The following is a 19,015-nucleotide window of genomic DNA, read 5'->3' on the forward strand; positions in this document are numbered from 1 at the left end:
GATTGTTGTCAAACTCAACAAGAGTTGGCAAGATCATTGGGAGCTACTCATGCAGCAATTTGAATGCGAGCAGCAGGATCCATCCGAATACAGGGCACAGTGGTGCAGAATAAAATTTTGGAAATAAATCTGACATTTCTAAACGGCTGGTTCGATCGGGATAAAATGTTGGGCGTAGCCTAGTAGTATTTGAGTTTATGCCATTAAAATGGGCCTTACAAATGTAAAGCTCACGGCTAAATCTTGAAAAAACATGTTTGCGTGTGTTATTTATCTCTTATAATTTCCGAATTTTAGGCATTTCAAAATAGAAATTTAAAAATTTTGCCATAACTTGGTCCATTTTTTATAAAAATATAGGTCGTATTTTTGACCACATGGACTAACTAGACAACTAAATTGCCAATAATAAACAAAAGATGTGAGAGCAATATCAATTATGGATCCAAAAATAAACTATTTTCAATTTAAAAAATAGTCGATTTTTTCTGTTATGCGCGAAAAACTTTCTTTAAGAACAGATAATAATTTTATGTTTTTCTGTAAGATATCTTTACGGAGAACATTTTGGTATCCTATTTTACGAATATGTCGCCCCTACGCCTTTCAAAATTTTACCTAATTTTTTAAGAAAATTTCAACTTTGGGCCACATGTTCTAAAATAGGCTCAGAAAACGAAAAGCAGCTTTGGAAACCCTGATGTGTTTCCTATTTATCCCCAAAGTATTTTCCCAGCCCCTATTGGCAAAATTGTAAAAAATACCATTTTGGGATTTTCGCTCCAATTTTTAGGCATTGCAGGATTTCCTTCAAACTTTCGACAAGTTTTTTACACTTTATTATTTAGAATGACAAATTTAAAAAAACTCTTAAAATTTCATTGAGTCGAGCGCTTTCCAAAAATATAAAACTCTTTGAAATCGGATGGGAAACAAAAAATGGCACGTGTTTAAAAACTACTTTGAGCCACCATAGCGCCGGCCCTGTAGCATCTGTAAGGACCATTTGAATAACTTAAACTGATTCTGCCCCACTGTGCAGGATACCATACGATTTGAAGCCGAGAGACCTGGAAAGACGATTTTCTATGTCCAAAATTATGCTTGAACTCTATAAAAGAAAATAATTTTTGGACCGAATCATTACTGGAGATGATAAATGGATCTATACAATAATCTGAAGCGTCAGATTTCGTATGTAATGCCCGGCCATCCAGCCGAAAGCCAAATATCTATGGCGCTAAGGTAAAGCTCTGTATTTGGTGAGATAAAAAGGGTCCTATCTACACTGGTGCATATTCCAATAAACGCACTTAATTTTTTTCTGTATTTTTGTTGTTCTCATCCAAAAGCAAAATTTAACTTTTATAATGAGAGACAACTTAACGGTACTTTTTGAAAGTAAACAAGTTTTTTCTTATTCTTGTTGTTTGCCTTAATTATGCGATCAAATGTTCTTGGTGCTATTTTAAGTGGAAGACTCGTATAAACGCAGACGTGAAATTTATTTTTGAAAAAGTTACTAAAAATAAAATATTATAAATTTTAGTTTTTTTTACGTTTCTAATAGTAACATCTCAATTTACTGCAGCTTTTTTTATTTGAATCAATAAATTTGATCACTTTTAAAGATGCCCAAGGGAACTTTTTTGTCCGATCAAGAAAAGATTCAAATTAAATTTTTTCACAACCAAGGATGTTCAATAGAGAAATTGGACGTAAAATCGATTGTTCGGAAAGTGTGGTGCGAAATTTCTTGAAGAACGGTCAAAATTATTGAGTTCACAAACCTACAAAAGGAAATACAAAACTAACAAGAAGACAACTTAATCTAATGAAACAAGAAGCAATCCGCAACAAATTGAATTCCACACAAATAAAGAATAAACTAAATCTTCCAGTGACTTCCAAACACGTTGCACACATTTTACGAAACGACGAAAACATAAAATGAAAAAAGCCGAATAAGAAAAAAGCCCCATAAAGAAAATCGTCTAAAATTAGTAAGAAAATATATGAAATGGACAGATGAGTGGAAAAAAGTAATTTTCTCTGACGAAAAAAAATTTAATTTAGACGATCCTGACTCATACTCATGCTATTGGCACGATTTGAGATCAAACGATGTTCGGATGTCAAAACGTAATTTCGGTGGTGGCAGTGTTATGGTTTGGTCAGCGTTTTCTCCAGTTGGCAAGTCGAAAATATGTTTTGTGCCGACAAAAATGAATAGTGCGATTTATAATGAACTGTTGAAAGATGCTCTTCTCTCATTTATGGATGAAAAAATGGATGAAAATTGCATATTCTAACAAGATAATGCTGCAATCCATGTTTCTAAGCAATCGAAATCTTGGTTTAATGAACATAGCATTCCTCTGAATGAAAGCATAATTACTGTGACAGAGCTGAAACTAAAAATTAAACAAGTCTGGGAGGAAATTGATTCCAATATGCTTAAAAAATTAGTGGAATCAATGCCAGACCGTATTTTTGAAACAATCCATAACAAAGGATCATCCACACATTATTAATAATGCTACAGTGGCCCATAAATTAAAGTGCGTTTATAGGAAAATACCCTTAAAAATGGCTGTTAATCTCGAAAATTAAGTAAAAAAAATAAATAAAGTACAAATGAATATTTTTTGTAAACAATATTTTAAGTGAAGTCTTAACTAATTCAATGAACAAATTTGTAGCCCCCTAAATATGTTCATGTTTAATTTTTACAATCTTTTTTAAAAAAAGAAGTGTGCGTTTATAGGAATATGCACCAGTGTATTATGAGCTGCTGAAATCTGGCCAAATCATCACATGTAACCTGTACCAAACGAAACTGATTCGTTTGAAGCGATCATTCTATTTGATCATGACAAGGCTTGGTCACATGTTACAATACCTGTTAAAAACTATTTAGAATGAAGTGGTTGGGAAGTTTTGCCTCATCCGCTTTTTAGTCCAGACTTTGCACTGTCCGACTACTATTTGTTTCGATCGAAACAGAACGGAGTAAGCTTAACTTTGGAACAGAGTATCCGAAATTGGATCGATTCGTTCTTGGCCTCAAAAAATGAGCAGTTCTTTTGGCTCGGAAACCATAAGTTGCCAGGATGATGGGAAAAATTCATAGCTAACAATAGCCAATACTTTGAATAAATTTATATTGTACATACTCCTCTGCTACTCCTATTTGAAATTTCTTGTCAATGGGATATGGTAGCTGGAAATGTCAGATTTATTTTATTCTGCCCCACTGTACACTCACTGTCTTATTGAAATGCTTTCATAATGAAGTGTTTCAAATGAATTTTATTTTGTTTAATTTCCTTCTTTTTTTTCTGCTTTTAATATATGTATGTACATAAATTCTAAATATCACAAACATTTTTTCATAAGTCTTATTTATTATAATCAAATATTCATCATTATGGCTCATAATTTCTTTCACAGTCTGTTTTTTTTTCTCTAAATTTAATTATGGGGTGAGAGTTACAAACCGTGGCTTAAAGTTTCTTACAATTTAGCAGCAATAAGTCTAGTTCTACCTACTTAAAACAAACATTAGACCCCTTAAAATTCTTGTTAGTGGAGGCCTAATTAGAAATATTTATCTTTTGATTGGTTTTTACAACTTTTTATACATTAAAATGTTGCTGTTCATCTCTAACAACAACCAAAAAAAATCAACCATAAAAATACAGCTTGTTTTCGTTTTTAACGACTTTAAAGTCTTTAATTTTCTTACAATTATACAACTCTTGCAATGAGTATGAATAGTTTAACAAACAAACGCAATTTAGTGCGTTTTTTTAAATTTAATTGCAACACTGAAACTGCACAAACAATTATTACAATTCGCTAGATGCGTTTTTCTACTAAAAAATTAGCAACAAACTATAAATGTTTTATTCTTTTAGTTGGTTGGATTTCTTATCTTCTCTCTGAGGGATTTATGGATCTTAAGCATGTGGGCTGTATTTGTTTTGTTTTGTTTTTTTCTTTAGCCATTATAAGAATAGTTGGTCATAACGATTAAATTCATTTTGGGCCATAAACTGAAATTCAATGCACCTGAGGAACGCAGTAAAAGTACGAAAACAACAACTGCACACTTTTAATTTTTAACAACTTTTAGAGGCAAGATGTAAAACTTTAGGTTTTCTCTTCTCCACACTGAATGTGCGTCTGCCAAATATATAAATGAAATGAGTTGAGTTGGACTAATAAAAATAAAAACTGCAAATGAAAATAAAGCTTAAGCTTATAAGACGCATGAACAGCAACAACAACAAATAAGAAAAGCACTTAAAATGTTGAAGGATGTACAAAAACAACGAACGAATTGTGAAATGAACAGAAGACCTAAAAGTACCATGAAATACTTAAAACTTAAACTAAACTAAAGAACCTACAGAACAGTCGTCAGTCGGACAGGTGATTAAAACAAGTTTGAAATCAAATATAAATTTTATGGTTTAAATAAATATATATTGTATAAAAACAAAAAACAGAAAACAAAACAACAACAAACTTTAAAGAAATTTTATGCTATTTCAATTTAAAATTAAACAAGAAAACTACATTATACATATGTAATTGGTCAATTCACAAGGTCTCCTATCATGTCATATTGTCATAATGTCCTAATACTCGGCTTAACCGACACTTAAGATATCAGCGCAGGGGTCTGCTGGTTGGTTACGATAACAGTAATATTAGTTTAGGACATTTTCAAACCATTGTGAATTATATGGATATTATGACAATATGACACTATAGGAGACATTGTGAATTGACCAATTGTAAGATCGTTATGTAAACAAGAGTACGTATGTAAGTATTTACAGGGATTACATGCATTGTATATGTAAATTTAAACACATTTACTAGTCAGCATTTCGAGGTGAGTGTGACAACTAGTTACATAACTAGCTACTTAACTAGTTATTTTAACAAGTGCATGTCCTAAGCAGGGGGTCAGTCAATTGAACCTTTTTGATTACAAGGAGACTGCACAGTGGGGCAGAATCAAAATTTGTTTGGAAATAAATCTGGCATTTCTAAACGGCTGGTCCAATCGGGATAAAATGGACCCTACAAATGCTCCAGGGAGACTTAAAGTAGGGTACCTTCGACATGTAACATTTTTAAACACGTGCAATTTTTTTGTTTCCCATCCGATTTCATATTTTTGGAAAGCGCTCGGTTAAATTTTGCCATACCTGGGTCCACTTTTGAAAAATATAGACCGTACTTTTTGATCGAATTTTAGACAACTAAATTACTAGAGTTTCGTGTTCGGTTTTAATTGAAACCGTCAAGTTTGAATTTTAAATTTGTTAGCTTTTCCTATATATCATACTATATATCAACTGATTTTGTTTCTATAAAACTTGATATTTAATAAATTATCACAAAACCGACCGAAATCGATCGGTTTTCAATTTTTTAAAACCGAAAGCGCGGTTTTGAAATTCTTCAGTTTTTTGGAAACTCTATAAATTATTATTAATATAAAAAAGATTTTAGAGAAATATCAATGATGAATTCAAAAATAAATGATTTTTTGTATAAAAATTAAAAAAATATTAGATTTTTTCTGTTTTTTTTTTGCGAAAAGGTGACATCTCTTTATTTATTAAAAAAAAAACTTTCTTAAATGACATATAACAATTTTATGTTTTACTGTAAGGTATCTTTACGGAGAACATTTTGGTATAAAAAACATATTCTACTTTTCGAATATGTTGCTCCTACGCCATACGGAATTTGACCTAATTTTTTTATAAAAATTTAGGCCACATGTTCTAAAAAGCTCACAGCTGGGATCAGAAAACGGAAAGCAGCTTTGGAAACTTTGATGTGTTCCCTATGTATCTCCAAAGTATTTTCCCATCTCCAAAGGAAATGTATGTCCTATGGGCAATATTGTAAAAAATACCATTTTTGGGTAAAATTCTTAGGAATTACGGTATTCTCTTTGACCTTTTGACAAGTTTTTATTAACTTTGTTATTTAGAATGTGAATTTAGAAAACGTTGGAAATTTCATTGAGTTTTGTTAATAAATAAAAATTTTATTACATATTACATATTTATTGAGTTTCTAATACTAAAATTTGTTTGAAATTTTAATAGGATTGCAAATATTAAGAACAATTTGATCCACATTTATTCCGAACTATTTTTTTTTTGTTTAGATAAGTTAATTTTTAGTCAAAGAAAATTTCAAGTCAATATCTCAAGTAGATTCAAAAATATGCCACTTTTAAAACTCAGTCCTTCAAAAATATTGCACTTTTTATTTTTTTTTGTACAAATTTTCTTTATATTTTATTCAACAACAAGTCTATGGTTCTGACTTAGTCACATTTTAACCTAAAATATGAATAAGTGCAATATTTTTGAAGGACTGAAAACAAAAAACTCGAATACTTCATGGCTACGCCCACATCAAATTATATCCCAATCGGACCAGGCCTTTAGAAATGCCACATTTATTTCCAATACAATAGTCAGCGCATATGATTCACATACCAGTTACATACAGTCAGTTACCTCACTGGTTACTCGATCAGCTACAGAAATGGTTATTTTAAAACACCCATACGCCTTAATTGACCTCAAATATTCAGTTAAAAAGACTCTCAACAGTCCAATATTCGATTGCTTGTAAACAAACCTTTCCGACAACTCTCCCCTATATTACTACAGGTTGGTAAAATTAATACTTTTTTAAACCTTATAGTGACTTCACTATAGATTACTTAGAGACACTTAAATGGTAATTGACTTCATGCTAGATTACCTGGAATGTATAAAGTAACCAATTAACTTCTCTGTGCACTACATAAAGCACATACGTTTCAAATAACCCAAAATAACAAATACAAATTGAAGTCAGCCAAGTGATGGGACATTACTGGCAGATACTGTCTATAGGGCATACTTTGTCTACTTGCCCAACTACTGGGTACATTCATATATTTATGTAAACAATGTAACGGGTAATACACAACACGTTCTATAGAAAATATTGTTATATGTAGAATTCCATATAGATCAGATTAGCTAGTTAGAAATGGCAGATTTATTTCCTAAATATTTTCATTCTGCCCCACTGTGCAGTCTAAAAAATCAACACTGACGCAATGCTGTTTTGTTATCTTCTTCCGATCACTTTCATTTTGATTGTGTTTTAATTTGTGATCAATCCATTTTGAATCTTTTGTCACATATTGTATTTGCCCAAAAATGTCTGCTTCCGTTTTTTTTTTCTTTCTTCTTTTGTTTCCCCATTGTAATTATTTGCCAAAACATTTTAAGAAGACAAAATTCTTATATCTTTCCAAAGCAGCTGTGTTGTTTTTTACAATAAAATTGGAGAATTAGTTGTTATTACTACGATCTTTACAGTTAATTGAAGTAGTTAACAGTGACGTAGGAAGTTTCTAGAGAGAAAGGTTTTATTCGACTTGGCATTTGACAAATCCGCAGGAGTTTTTCCAATTTTTCCTATTCAAATTTAGTGTAAACAAATAAGAGATCTATTTTCGGATGTGCCGAATTTTATATACCCTTCACCAAATTATACTTTAAAATAATTTTTTTTAAATATTTTTAGGTAAACAAAATTTATTTTTTTTTTAATTGTTTTTCAAAATTTTTTTTTTCGAAATTGTTTTTTAATTTTTTTTAAAAAAAAGTTTTTTCCAAATTTTTTTTTTTTTTAAAAAAATTTATGACAAAAAAATTTTTTGATGAAAAAAAATTCGGGGTAAAAAATATTTTTCCGATTTTGACCCATTGCAGGTCCAACTTACTATAGCCTTATCTACATCGTTGCAATGGACTTTGAAATATCTATCATTAGATATCCATATTGTCTATATTAATGTAATCCATATATAGATAAAAATAGGTAAAAAATCGAGGTTGTCCTGGTTTTTTGCTCATATCTCCGTTATTTATAGACCGATTTTGCTGATTTTAAATAGCAAACATCTCGAAAGCATGTCTGACAGAATTATTGAAGATTTGGTTCACGAAGATATCTGGGGTCTTCAGAAAATTTCAACAGACAGACAAACGGACAGACAGACAGACGGACATGGCTTAATCGACTCCGCTATCTATAAGGATCCAGAATATGTATACTTTATAGGGTCGGAAATGAAAAATGTAGAAATTAGAAACGGAAAGTATACATAGATAACTTATATATACCCTTCTCACGAAGGTGAAGTGTATAAAAATGTGGAAAATGAAAAAACTCCAGCGGATTTTTTATTCATGATTGGGTTGATGATGAACAGCATACAAATACTGTTTTTGTTTAGATTTAAAGGTTACTTGATATGCTTACAAATAATTTATTTTTTATTATTACTATTTTTATGCTTCTTTCACAACTTTGTAAAAATTCCCCCATTTAAAAAAAAAAATATCACACGCTACTGTCCTTACGCACACAAAGTTAAACAGGGCAGAAAATTTACGAATTCACTTTTTAAAACTAACTGATCTGGTGTGGAATACAAAATGAGACATTTCTGTCTGTCTACTCGATCTCTAATACAAACATCCACCATTGAATTAAAATAAACGAACAATGAATAAAATTGTTTTGTATAAATTTCACATAATAATATATAAAATATTAAAATACTGATACAGCCAGACATAATTAACAAATTAATTTATAAAGGTGTCTGGCTGGCTGACTACTTACATTTTAATAATTTATAATAAAGAAGAAACAAATATATATATTTATATAAACAAACATGTCTACAATAAATGCTTGTAATACTTACACGTGTAAAACGGCTGTAGCTGCCGCCGCCGCCGCTGCCTCAGCTGCTGTTTTTACATTTACTGAACTATGATATGCAGCTTCGGCGGCAGCTGCTGCTGCTGCGGCTATAACTCCAGGGGCTGGTGTTGTTGTTGACGGCGTTGGTGTTGAGGAGGCCGTTATCGATTCGCCGCCTATACTACTGCTACACGATCGACTCATTTTGGACGGACTCGGTGAGGTTCGACTGAATGATAGAGGTTCTTCGGGTGTTACTGCTGAATGTGGTATGATGGTATGAGCAAAATAAGGATTTGCCAATTCAGTTCGACAATTCAACATAGCTCGACCAAATTGTATGGATGGATGAGGCCAATAGGCTGGCGGTAGGGTGGCGAATCGTTGGTAATTATAGTAGTAGGCTTGTGTAAGTTGATTTAATTCTTCTGAAGAGAGTGCTGTGGGAGGATGTCCTTTTGTTTTTTTTTTTTTTTGAGGGGGAAATAATAAAATATATTAGTTTGCTTTTTTAAAAAACTATTCTTTAATAAAATATAAGTTTGATATTATTAAAAAGGATGAGACTATTATTATAAATAGCTGCATTAACTGAAAACACTTTAAAAACTTTTGATATTATAAATAAGATACTTATTAGACAATTTTGTATTTATCACATGTCAATACTTTTTAACAAATTTTTTTTAAGATTAAATTATGTTTCCTAATGAATCTTCCATCATACATGGCAAAGTGGTTTAGAAACGTTTTTTTTTTTGGAAATAATTCGGTATCTTGGGAACTTTTGGAGATATTGTAACGAAATTTTATGTGGTTGCAGATGAGTTGTTTTCTAGTTGATTTGCAGCTTCCTAGACGGAATGCAGGCCAGTGGGTGGCCCCCCATATTAGGTCACCATGTCGCCATATCTAAAAAATCAAAAAAGGTCCAGCAAAATTTAAATGAAAAAATAATTAAACTTAAATATCTCTTGAACTAAAACCGAATTTTTTGTAGATCTTCGAGGACTATTTATATTTTAAATTTCATAATATTATAAATGTATTTTTGGTGTTATTTTTTTAAAAAAAAGAGGTGTTCAATTTTGAGCGGCTAGCCACTGGCCCCTATTTCGTCTACGAAGCTGATCAATATCTCCAATAGTTCTCGAGATACCGAATTATTTGCAAAATAACGTTTTTAAACCACTGTGCATTTGGTAATGAAATGGTAAATCTCGTGGTGCCAACATCGATATATCAATTGTATTATTGTGACACCTCATAATTGACTGATTTTTATTTTCAATATTAGATGCCCAACCACATTATTATGAAAGAGAGATATGGTTTGACATCATTATCTCATATATATAAAAAAATGAGGCAATGATGCCAAATAATATATGAGGGTAAATTTAAAATAACTGATCAAATTCGATGCGATACTAGTCATTACAATATCATTTTAAAATTGAAATCAATATTTTTTATCTCAAGAATCCCATTATCGATAATAAAAGAAACGTTATTAAAAATACTCTATCCCCATAAAATCGAAATACATACTTTAAAATATCCTTACGAAATTCTGTGCCCAAAAGTCTTCCAAAAATCCACAACTATGGAGACAAATTTCCAAGTTATTTAATTCAGTCGTTTATTCGTGAATGGATTTTGTAGAAAGTTGAGCAAAATCTATATCATTGTGTCAGAAAACATCAATGCTATGTATGATCAATCGTATAGCCATGTTTATGTCCTCAAATTATTATAATTCTAAATAAATCGAAACGATTCAAAGGTAATTTGAATTATTACGGTAACGGTATTTAACGGTTTATTGCGGTAGCTTAGCGGTAACAGTCGTTGTCTATGCGGATGATCGAGGGAAAGTTTCTTTAAACAATCAGCTCTAGGTGATCTCTCAGCCTGGTACAGGTTAAATTGGCTGGGTGTAGAGTGTCCAAAAAACAGGCAAATTTAAAAAACAGGTTTCCAGTTTATCCGAAAAGTTGTGTTTTTCAAAAAACCAGTTTTGATTATTGTCTTAAAAAACCGTTTAAACGGTTTCGCTTTTTGTCTTCAAAAAACCGGTTGAATGAAAAAGGTATCTTTAAATTTATTTTTATTTGTGGGCGCTAATAGAAAATGTGTTAAGAATTGTTTACTAAATCTTCGGAAATGTGAAGTTTGGATCCAAGATGGAATCTGGTACTGGGACCGGATTTTGTATAGTAGACATAGACATCAAATCTGTAGTAAACAGAGACATCGAAGTGTCATACAGACTCTCAGACGAAGGCAGCTACGGACTAGAGAAGGGCACACATAACAACGGGGTCTGAAGTGATAATTTATGTAGATATTCAGATATCTAGAAGCGTTATTAGAACTATACACATTCAGTTTATGTTGTATAACAGGGCACTGTAACAAACAGGGTAATGAGGTAGCAGATGTACTGGTCAGACAGGGAGCATAGTAATAACGACCGAGGGGTAAAACCTCCTATATATCACTATTATAAATTGATTTTCGGAAGATTCTGTGACTCTACAAACCAATCTTGGGGCAGTAGGATGGATTGCACAGTGTCTAAGGCTATCTGGCCAAATTTGGATGCAAAGGCAACCAAAATACTAATTATGTTGAATAAGAGAAGTCTCAGGTCTCTAGAGATGTGATATTGATGAGCTACAAACAGTAGAACACATTTTATGTAACTATCCTAGATTATAGGATCTCAGGCAAAAATGGCTAGGGAATATATTCCGCGATGAACTAGGGGTTATAGATATATATGATCAAGAAGAATCTAGAGAATCCCGGTCTATACATATTGTCTATTCTTCAGACCGGAATCTCATTTAATTTTCTCCTCACTTCTTTTCTTCTTAACTAGGACTTTTCCAGAAGGGTATCACAATAAATCCAATGGATCTCCGAGTATTTTATAGTCCACACCCCTTCTAATCCAACGGTAGCTTAGCGGTGACGGTAGCCAACCATTAACTAATAAAAGTTTAAAACATTTTGAAAGAAACAGAATTCCCAATAAATATTAAACATATCCCAAATATGGGCATTTCCCCTGAATGATCGAAAAATAAAATGTTGATAATCATCGTGTTTTATTTTTTATAATTACACTATACAACACCAAACAAAATTACGAGGTCCGACCAATAAATTTTGATAGAGGAGACAAAAAAAAAAGACACGTGTATCGGCGTTTTGAAAGTTTACATCTGAATTTCATTTGACGGGGGGTTAAAGTTTCCCAACTCTGGCACATTCTTATTGTTAATTTTCATAAGAAACCATGTGATCCTTACATTTTAGGTATAAAATGTGTTCATCAAAGTTATGTAAAATGTTACGGAGAATATTTGTATAGTATATATTAACCCTCTAAATCCTCAAGGCATGAGTCCTTTTTGTCCTTCTTTTAAAAATGTGCAAAAACAACCATTAAAACAGGGATTTAAAGGGTTAAACTGTTCTGCAAAAAAATTATACATGAAATTTTACTATAAGTCCCTGTCCCTATAAGTTTCTGACTTTGTTGTGTCTTATTTCTGACTTTCTGGTTGAATTTTGCGTTTTGGTGTATTTAGGGACTTATAGTAAGATTTCACGGACAATATTTTTGCAGAACATTTTAACCCCTTAAATCCCTGCTTTAATGGTGTTTGTTGATCTTTTTAAAAAGAAGAACAAAAAAGACCCATGCCTTGGGGGTTTATAGGGTTAACATATTCTACAAAAATATTCTCCGTAACAGTTTGCATAAATTTGCTGAATACATTTTATAGCTTAAATGTTCTTTAAAATAAAATTCTTAATAAATACGAAATTAACCCTATGCTCTCCTTTGTTATGTCTTTTTTCTGACTTTCTGGTTCAATTTTCCGTTTTGATGTATTCAGGGACTTATAGTAAAATTTCACGTATAATTTTTTTACAGAACAGTTTAACCCTTTAAATGCCTGTTTTAATGGTGGTTTTTGCACTTTTTTAAAAGAAGGACAAAAAAGTCCCATGCCTTGAGGATTTAGAGGGTTAATATATTCTACAAAAATATTCTCCGTAACATTTTACATAACTTTGCTGAACATATTTTATACGTAAAATGTAAGGATCATATGGTTTCTTATGAAGATTAACAATAAGAATGTGCCAGAGTTGAGAAACTTTAACCCCCCCTCAAATGAAATTCAGATGTAAACTTTCAAAACGCCGATACACGTGTCTTTTTTTTTGTCTCCTCTATCAAAATTTATTGGTCGGACCTTGTAATTTTGGAAAAAATTTGATTTTGTTGTATAGTGTTATAAAAAACAGACTATGTTTTTATAAAAGAATGGTTTCATAGCATATCTCAGCTGTATTAATTGAGAAATTTGGGATGGAAGCGGTAAAATTTAATATTAATATACGACCTAATTTCATGGTGATCGGTCAATAATTTGTCATAGGTCCCATATAAGGCCCACTACGAAAATTAGTCACGAATATAAATTATTGAATTTTTAAAAGAAAAATGTTACTTAGTATAGGGTATTATATGGTCGGGATTGACCGACCATATTTTCTTTCTTTTTTGTTAAGGAAATTTAAAGATATTTATGAGAAAATGCATGGTGATAATAATAAAAAAAACATATGGAAAAATCGTACGTTCGCGACCCGTACGTGCGCGACCGGTACTTAAACCAATTAAACAAATACCAATGGAGATATTTTATTGTGTAAATAGCGGATAGAGACCTACATTAGTACACTTTTAAAATAAATTAATCGCTTTTAAATATTCCGTTCCATTTCGCAGATTTTTTCATTTCACTACTGTCAGCTAAAGTTGACTTCTATTTTGCGTACGTTCGTTACCACATGTTTATAACTATCATTATGAAAGGTTTACATGTCATATGCAAAACATACTGGGATGCATAAAACTGTATTCTCTTGTGGATTCTCTGCTTTGGGATCTTAGAGCATATATGCTAAATTCGAAATTTTGAATTCATCCTAGGATGATGAAAGGAAAGGCCTTGAGAAGCCCCTATTAGCATATTGAAGGCGTCATTTATTTTAAAAGTATTCCTGTTTAAAAACCTTTCATAAACGTATATAAACCTTATAAGTTCCTTAAAAAACATTCCTAGAAAAACTAGGAAATACTATTTATTGTTTAACTAACAGTAAGAATTTGAATGAATTCAGCTATTAATTTAGTCCTATATGTATTGTGAAAAAACCGGACCAGTCGGTGGTAATATTTGGTAATTTTAATATTCAAATGTTTATTAGAGATAATTTGCACACCCCTTCAGTTTTTCATAGGACTAATCGAGGACTTTAAGAATAAAATGTTATATTTTGCACAGAAACTAAAAACTTTGACCCCATAGCGCAATACCAAGTGTCCGTCATCAAAATTTAAACTCAAATACTCTGCAAATATATTTCCGAAATGTTTTGATCCTGTGTAGTGGGACCTAGAGCTCTCTAAACTTTGTATGTTGGGATCTCCCTAATTGGGCGATTACTTAATTGTATATTAAAACTTCAACAATAAATTGCGAGGCCATCGATTTTTGACGATTAAAGAACCGCTGGATACGTTTAAAATGTGTGCGGCGTGCTTTGGTTTAAAGAAAATATGGCGAATGTATTATTCGTATGTTCGTACTTTTCATTTTGCGAAAAACTTATTGATTTTTGTTTAATTTAAACACAATTTAACTTCACTAACTATTGATGTATTAAATAAATACATCCTTTGTGTAATTAAAAACAAGTAAGAAAGTATGGCCGGTCAAGCCCGACCATATAATACCATACACCAAGTAAATGAGTAAAAATATTTTTCTTTTAAAATATCAATAATTTATATTCGTGAGTGATTTTCGGAAGTGGGCCGTATATGGGAGATATGACCAATTATGGACCGATCACCATAAAATTAGGTCGTGTGATTTATGTCTATATTAAAGTTAACTATGTTGAATTTTGTGTGTATACCAAAATTTTTAAGCGATTTATGCACGTTAAAGTGATTTTCGGAAGCGGGTCTATATGGGAGCTATGACTAATTATGGACCGATCGTAACAAAATTTGGTGACATGAATTTTGTATATATAAAACTTATTTGGAGCGAAATTTGTGTAGATACATATATAAATTAAACATTTATGACCGATAAAGTCCAATTTCGAGGGGACATTTGTATGGGGGCTAGGTGAAATAATGGACCGATTTCAGACAGTTTCAATATTTCGGTCCTTGGGCCGAAAAAGTAATATGTACCAAATTTGACCGAAATATCTTCAAAATTGCGACCTGTACTCTGCGCACAAGGTTTACATGGACAGCCAGCCAGCCAGCCAGCCAGCCAGCCAACCAACCAGACGGACGGACGGACATCGTTTAATCGACTCAGAAAGTGATTCTAAGTCGATCGGTATACTTTAAGGTGGGTGTTAGACTAATATTTTTACCCTCCCCACTATGGTGGTGTAGGGTATAATACAATACATATTTGCCGCATCTATTTCTGTACTTTTATTATACAAAAGCATGCAATTTTTCCAACAACAAAATTTTAAATACTTTTGTCATCAAGTGTTAATCGGATTTGGCCAGACTTTAAATCTATGTATTTATATTTAAAAAAAATACAAACAAAAAATCAAAAATGTCCATAACAGATTTTCTCGTTAAAAAATTAACAATTGTTGGCGAGTTTTTCTTTCTACTTTATTTTGAACAAAACTGAAACTGAAAAAAAAACAGAATTAAAATAAAAGAACTCCAAACGGTAGTAAAAATAAACTTTGTTTTATGACTTTTTCCATTTTAACAAGTTTTTATTATTATTATTTGTTTCTTTTTGGTATATATGTATTTTTTGGCTTATTTCTTAATTTTATTACCGAAAGGATTTCAAATGTTAAACCAAATGGTAAGTTGTGTGGATTGCTAAACTAAACAAAACAGAAATTACCTGCCCCAACTATAATATCCCATATAAAATGCTCTAGAACACGTAATTTGGCCAGAAGAAAAAAAGTAAAACAGGTAGAAAATATAATTTTAATAATACAGTTTTTTTTTTCTTTTTGTTTTAGCTTTAAGTGTAAACTACCGATATTTTATGACTTTCGTCTAAATACAGACATTTTGCTTAAAATGAAGTCTGTTATATGGCTAACACAACATGATGCATAGATTTGCTGTTGAAAGTCGTTAAAATTTTGTAGTTTTAATGCTAAAGTTTTTGAAATAAAATTAGGATTTTGGGAAAAGGAAATACTTTTTTTTTTCATCAAAAGGATTTTTTGAATGTGGCTTAAAAATGAATAAGAAACGATTTTTTGGACAAATATTGCGTTTAAAATTTCAATAAAATTAAGAAAGTTTTAAAAACTGTAAATAAATCAGAGATTCTAACTTTCGTTTATTTTCACTACTTTTTGTACAGATTATCGCTATAACATTGGAATTTTAGAACATGTGGCCCAACTTTGAAATTTTGATAAAAAAATGGGTCAAATACCGAAGGGATTAGGGCCGACATATTCGATATATAGGACATGTTTTTTATACCAAAATGTTATCCGTAAAGATACCTTACAGAAAAACATAAAATTGTTCTCTGTTCTTAAAGAAAGTTTTTTTTCTACTATTTTTTAATTTATAAATTGATAATCGTTTATTTTTGGATCCATAATTGATATTGCTCTGCAATCTTTTGTATGCTATTGGTAATTTAGTTGTCTAATTAACAAAAAAAAATCGACTCCATCCGGTTAAAAAGAATATTTTTAACCTGATGGAATCGAAGATTAAAAATGTTACATGTCGAAGGTACCCTAATTTGAGGCCCTATATCGGCGGCCCTGGAGCATTTATAGGGCCCATTTTAATAACTTAAACTCGAATACTCCTTGGCTACGAAAACGCCAAATTTTATTCCGATCTGACTTGCCGTTTAGTAATAACAGATTTATTTCCAAAAAATTTTGATTCTGTCCCATTGTGCAGTGTTACGAAAATTCTCTGCTAGATGTTAAGTTTTCCCTAATTAATTTGCCACATTAAACACATAAGGTAGACATATTATATATCAAAAGATAACAAATTTTGTATATTTTTCAAAACTATATATAACTTTTCACAATTGGAAAATTCCTGGAATAATTTTTGGGAAATATGATAAAAAATGCTTTTTTGCAAAGATACAAATTTTTCAAATTGAAATTAAATTGTTATTTATGAATATTTTTTTAAGAAATTTTACAGTTATATAGATTGTTCTATTGAAAATTGAAAAATAAAAACAAATTTTGAAATTTGTTATCAGAAATTTCCTAATTCCTAAAAAAATTTTGAAACTCAAAAATGGGATTTTTTAGTTTTTTGACTATAATATCCTTACCATGGTCGGGGTTATCAGAAGCCTTTTCAAAATAATTTACAACATATTAATTCAACTAAAACAGGTTACTATATTTTGATATCGATTATGTAAGCGATTTGAGAATTTTTACCTTAAAATTGAATTTTATACAAAAAATAGGCTTCTTTGGATGAACCTCTCAGTTTCAAAAATGTAAATTCTTTTATTTAAAATATTTGATGAAGATTTAGCTTTTCAAAAAGTATAAACTCCTTATACTTTTCATTAGAATTTTTTGGAGATAAATTAAAAAGAAAAAAAGTAGTTTTTTCCCAAAAACTTAGCGAAAAATCGGCTTTTTAAAAATTTTTTTAAATTCAAATGCGTATTACTTTGGATTTAGTCATTATTTTTAAACAATTCTTTTTCCATTTGACACATAGATTTGTTGTTAGTCTAATAAAGGGAAAATGAAAATATCGGAAAATATTTGGATCCGCTGTTATCAAAAAAGTGGAGTAGGGTGGGTAAAAATTTTGAAAATTTAATTTTCAAATGCGATTTCAAATTGGGGACGATACGGCACCGATCAGTAACGAAAAACCTGTCATTTGGCGCCGGAACGAAAACAACTTCAAGTAGGTTGTTTTCGGTGCTGTAGGAACGAAATTATTTTAATTATTTTTTTATTTCAAATTTAAAGAAAATCAAAATTTCATTCAAACCGGTGTAACGGTTTGAAAGTTACAGATTTATTTCCCTCTTATTTTCTATACCACTGTGCAATGTCCAATTTTCCATGACTCCGGCGTACATCTCAATTTCATCGGCCAAAAGTCCAACTTTTTGTTAACTCCGATTTAAAATTTTTTAATGCCATTCAATAGTAAATACATTTAAACTAAAGTAACCAAACAATTAGATAAAAATATTGTCAATTGTGTGCGTGGCATGCTGTTAAATTCAAACATTTTATGTCATTTTATAAAAAATGTGATTTTTGTAAATTTGATCAGAAGTAAATTATCATTACTCGCAAACTATTATCGATAATTGGATGCTTTTTTTCTCGTTATGTTGGTAGGATAATAGTCTTTAAGGACTGGTATGATTTGTCACTGTAACGCTTACTCCTGCTATGTTATTAAATTTTTTCTCAGGTACTATAATTTAGTCAAATTTGAATTTCAGTGGAATAAAAGTGCTTAGGGTCAAAAGGGGTTAAACTAATTTTACTATCAGAAGAAAGGCCAAAGTATCCTCTTTAAGCCCATATGTACTTGTTGACCTGTTTTGACCTGTTTGTTGAACACTTTTTTCATTTGAATGAAATTACTCCCAATTTTTTTTCTATTTTTATTCTACCTGTTCATATGACTGCAGCAAAGTACAAGTTGCAATTTTGAAGCTATTGCAATAAAATTTGGTACATACATTTTTTTCGGCCCGTGACGAAGCCTATTCAAAATTACAGAAATCAGTCCATTATTTCACCTAGCACCCATACAAATGTTCTCCCGAAATTATACTTTATCGGTCGTAAATGGTTAATTTATATAGGTATCTACACAAATTTTGCACTAAATAAGTTTTATATAAATTGAATTACAATCACCTAATTTTATGATGATAGGTCCATAATTAGTCATAGCTCCCATATAAGACCCACTTCCGAAAATCACTTTAACGAGCATAAATCTATTAAAAATGTTGGTATAAATACAAAATTCAACACAAGTAACTTCCACATACATATACATAAATCACACGACCTAATTTCATGGCGATAAGTTCATAATTAGTCATAG

The 19,015-nt window shown here is 31.0% G+C and overlaps 1 protein-coding gene across 1 annotated transcript in view; it reads right to left on the minus strand.

Annotated features, from left to right (window-relative positions):
* Window positions 1–19,015, minus strand: part of dsx (doublesex) — a 399,595-nt gene that overhangs the window by 29,868 nt on the left and 350,712 nt on the right. The window contains exon 4 of the mRNA XM_065508225.1: window positions 8,819–9,272. Coding sequence (XP_065364297.1) covers window positions 8,819–9,272 — 454 coding nt within the window. The remainder of the gene's footprint in view (window positions 1–8,818; window positions 9,273–19,015) is intronic.

Source organism: Calliphora vicina, chromosome 1, assembly GCF_958450345.1.
Source record: "Calliphora vicina chromosome 1, idCalVici1.1, whole genome shotgun sequence".
NCBI classification, from domain to species: Eukaryota; Metazoa; Arthropoda; class Insecta; order Diptera; family Calliphoridae; genus Calliphora; species Calliphora vicina.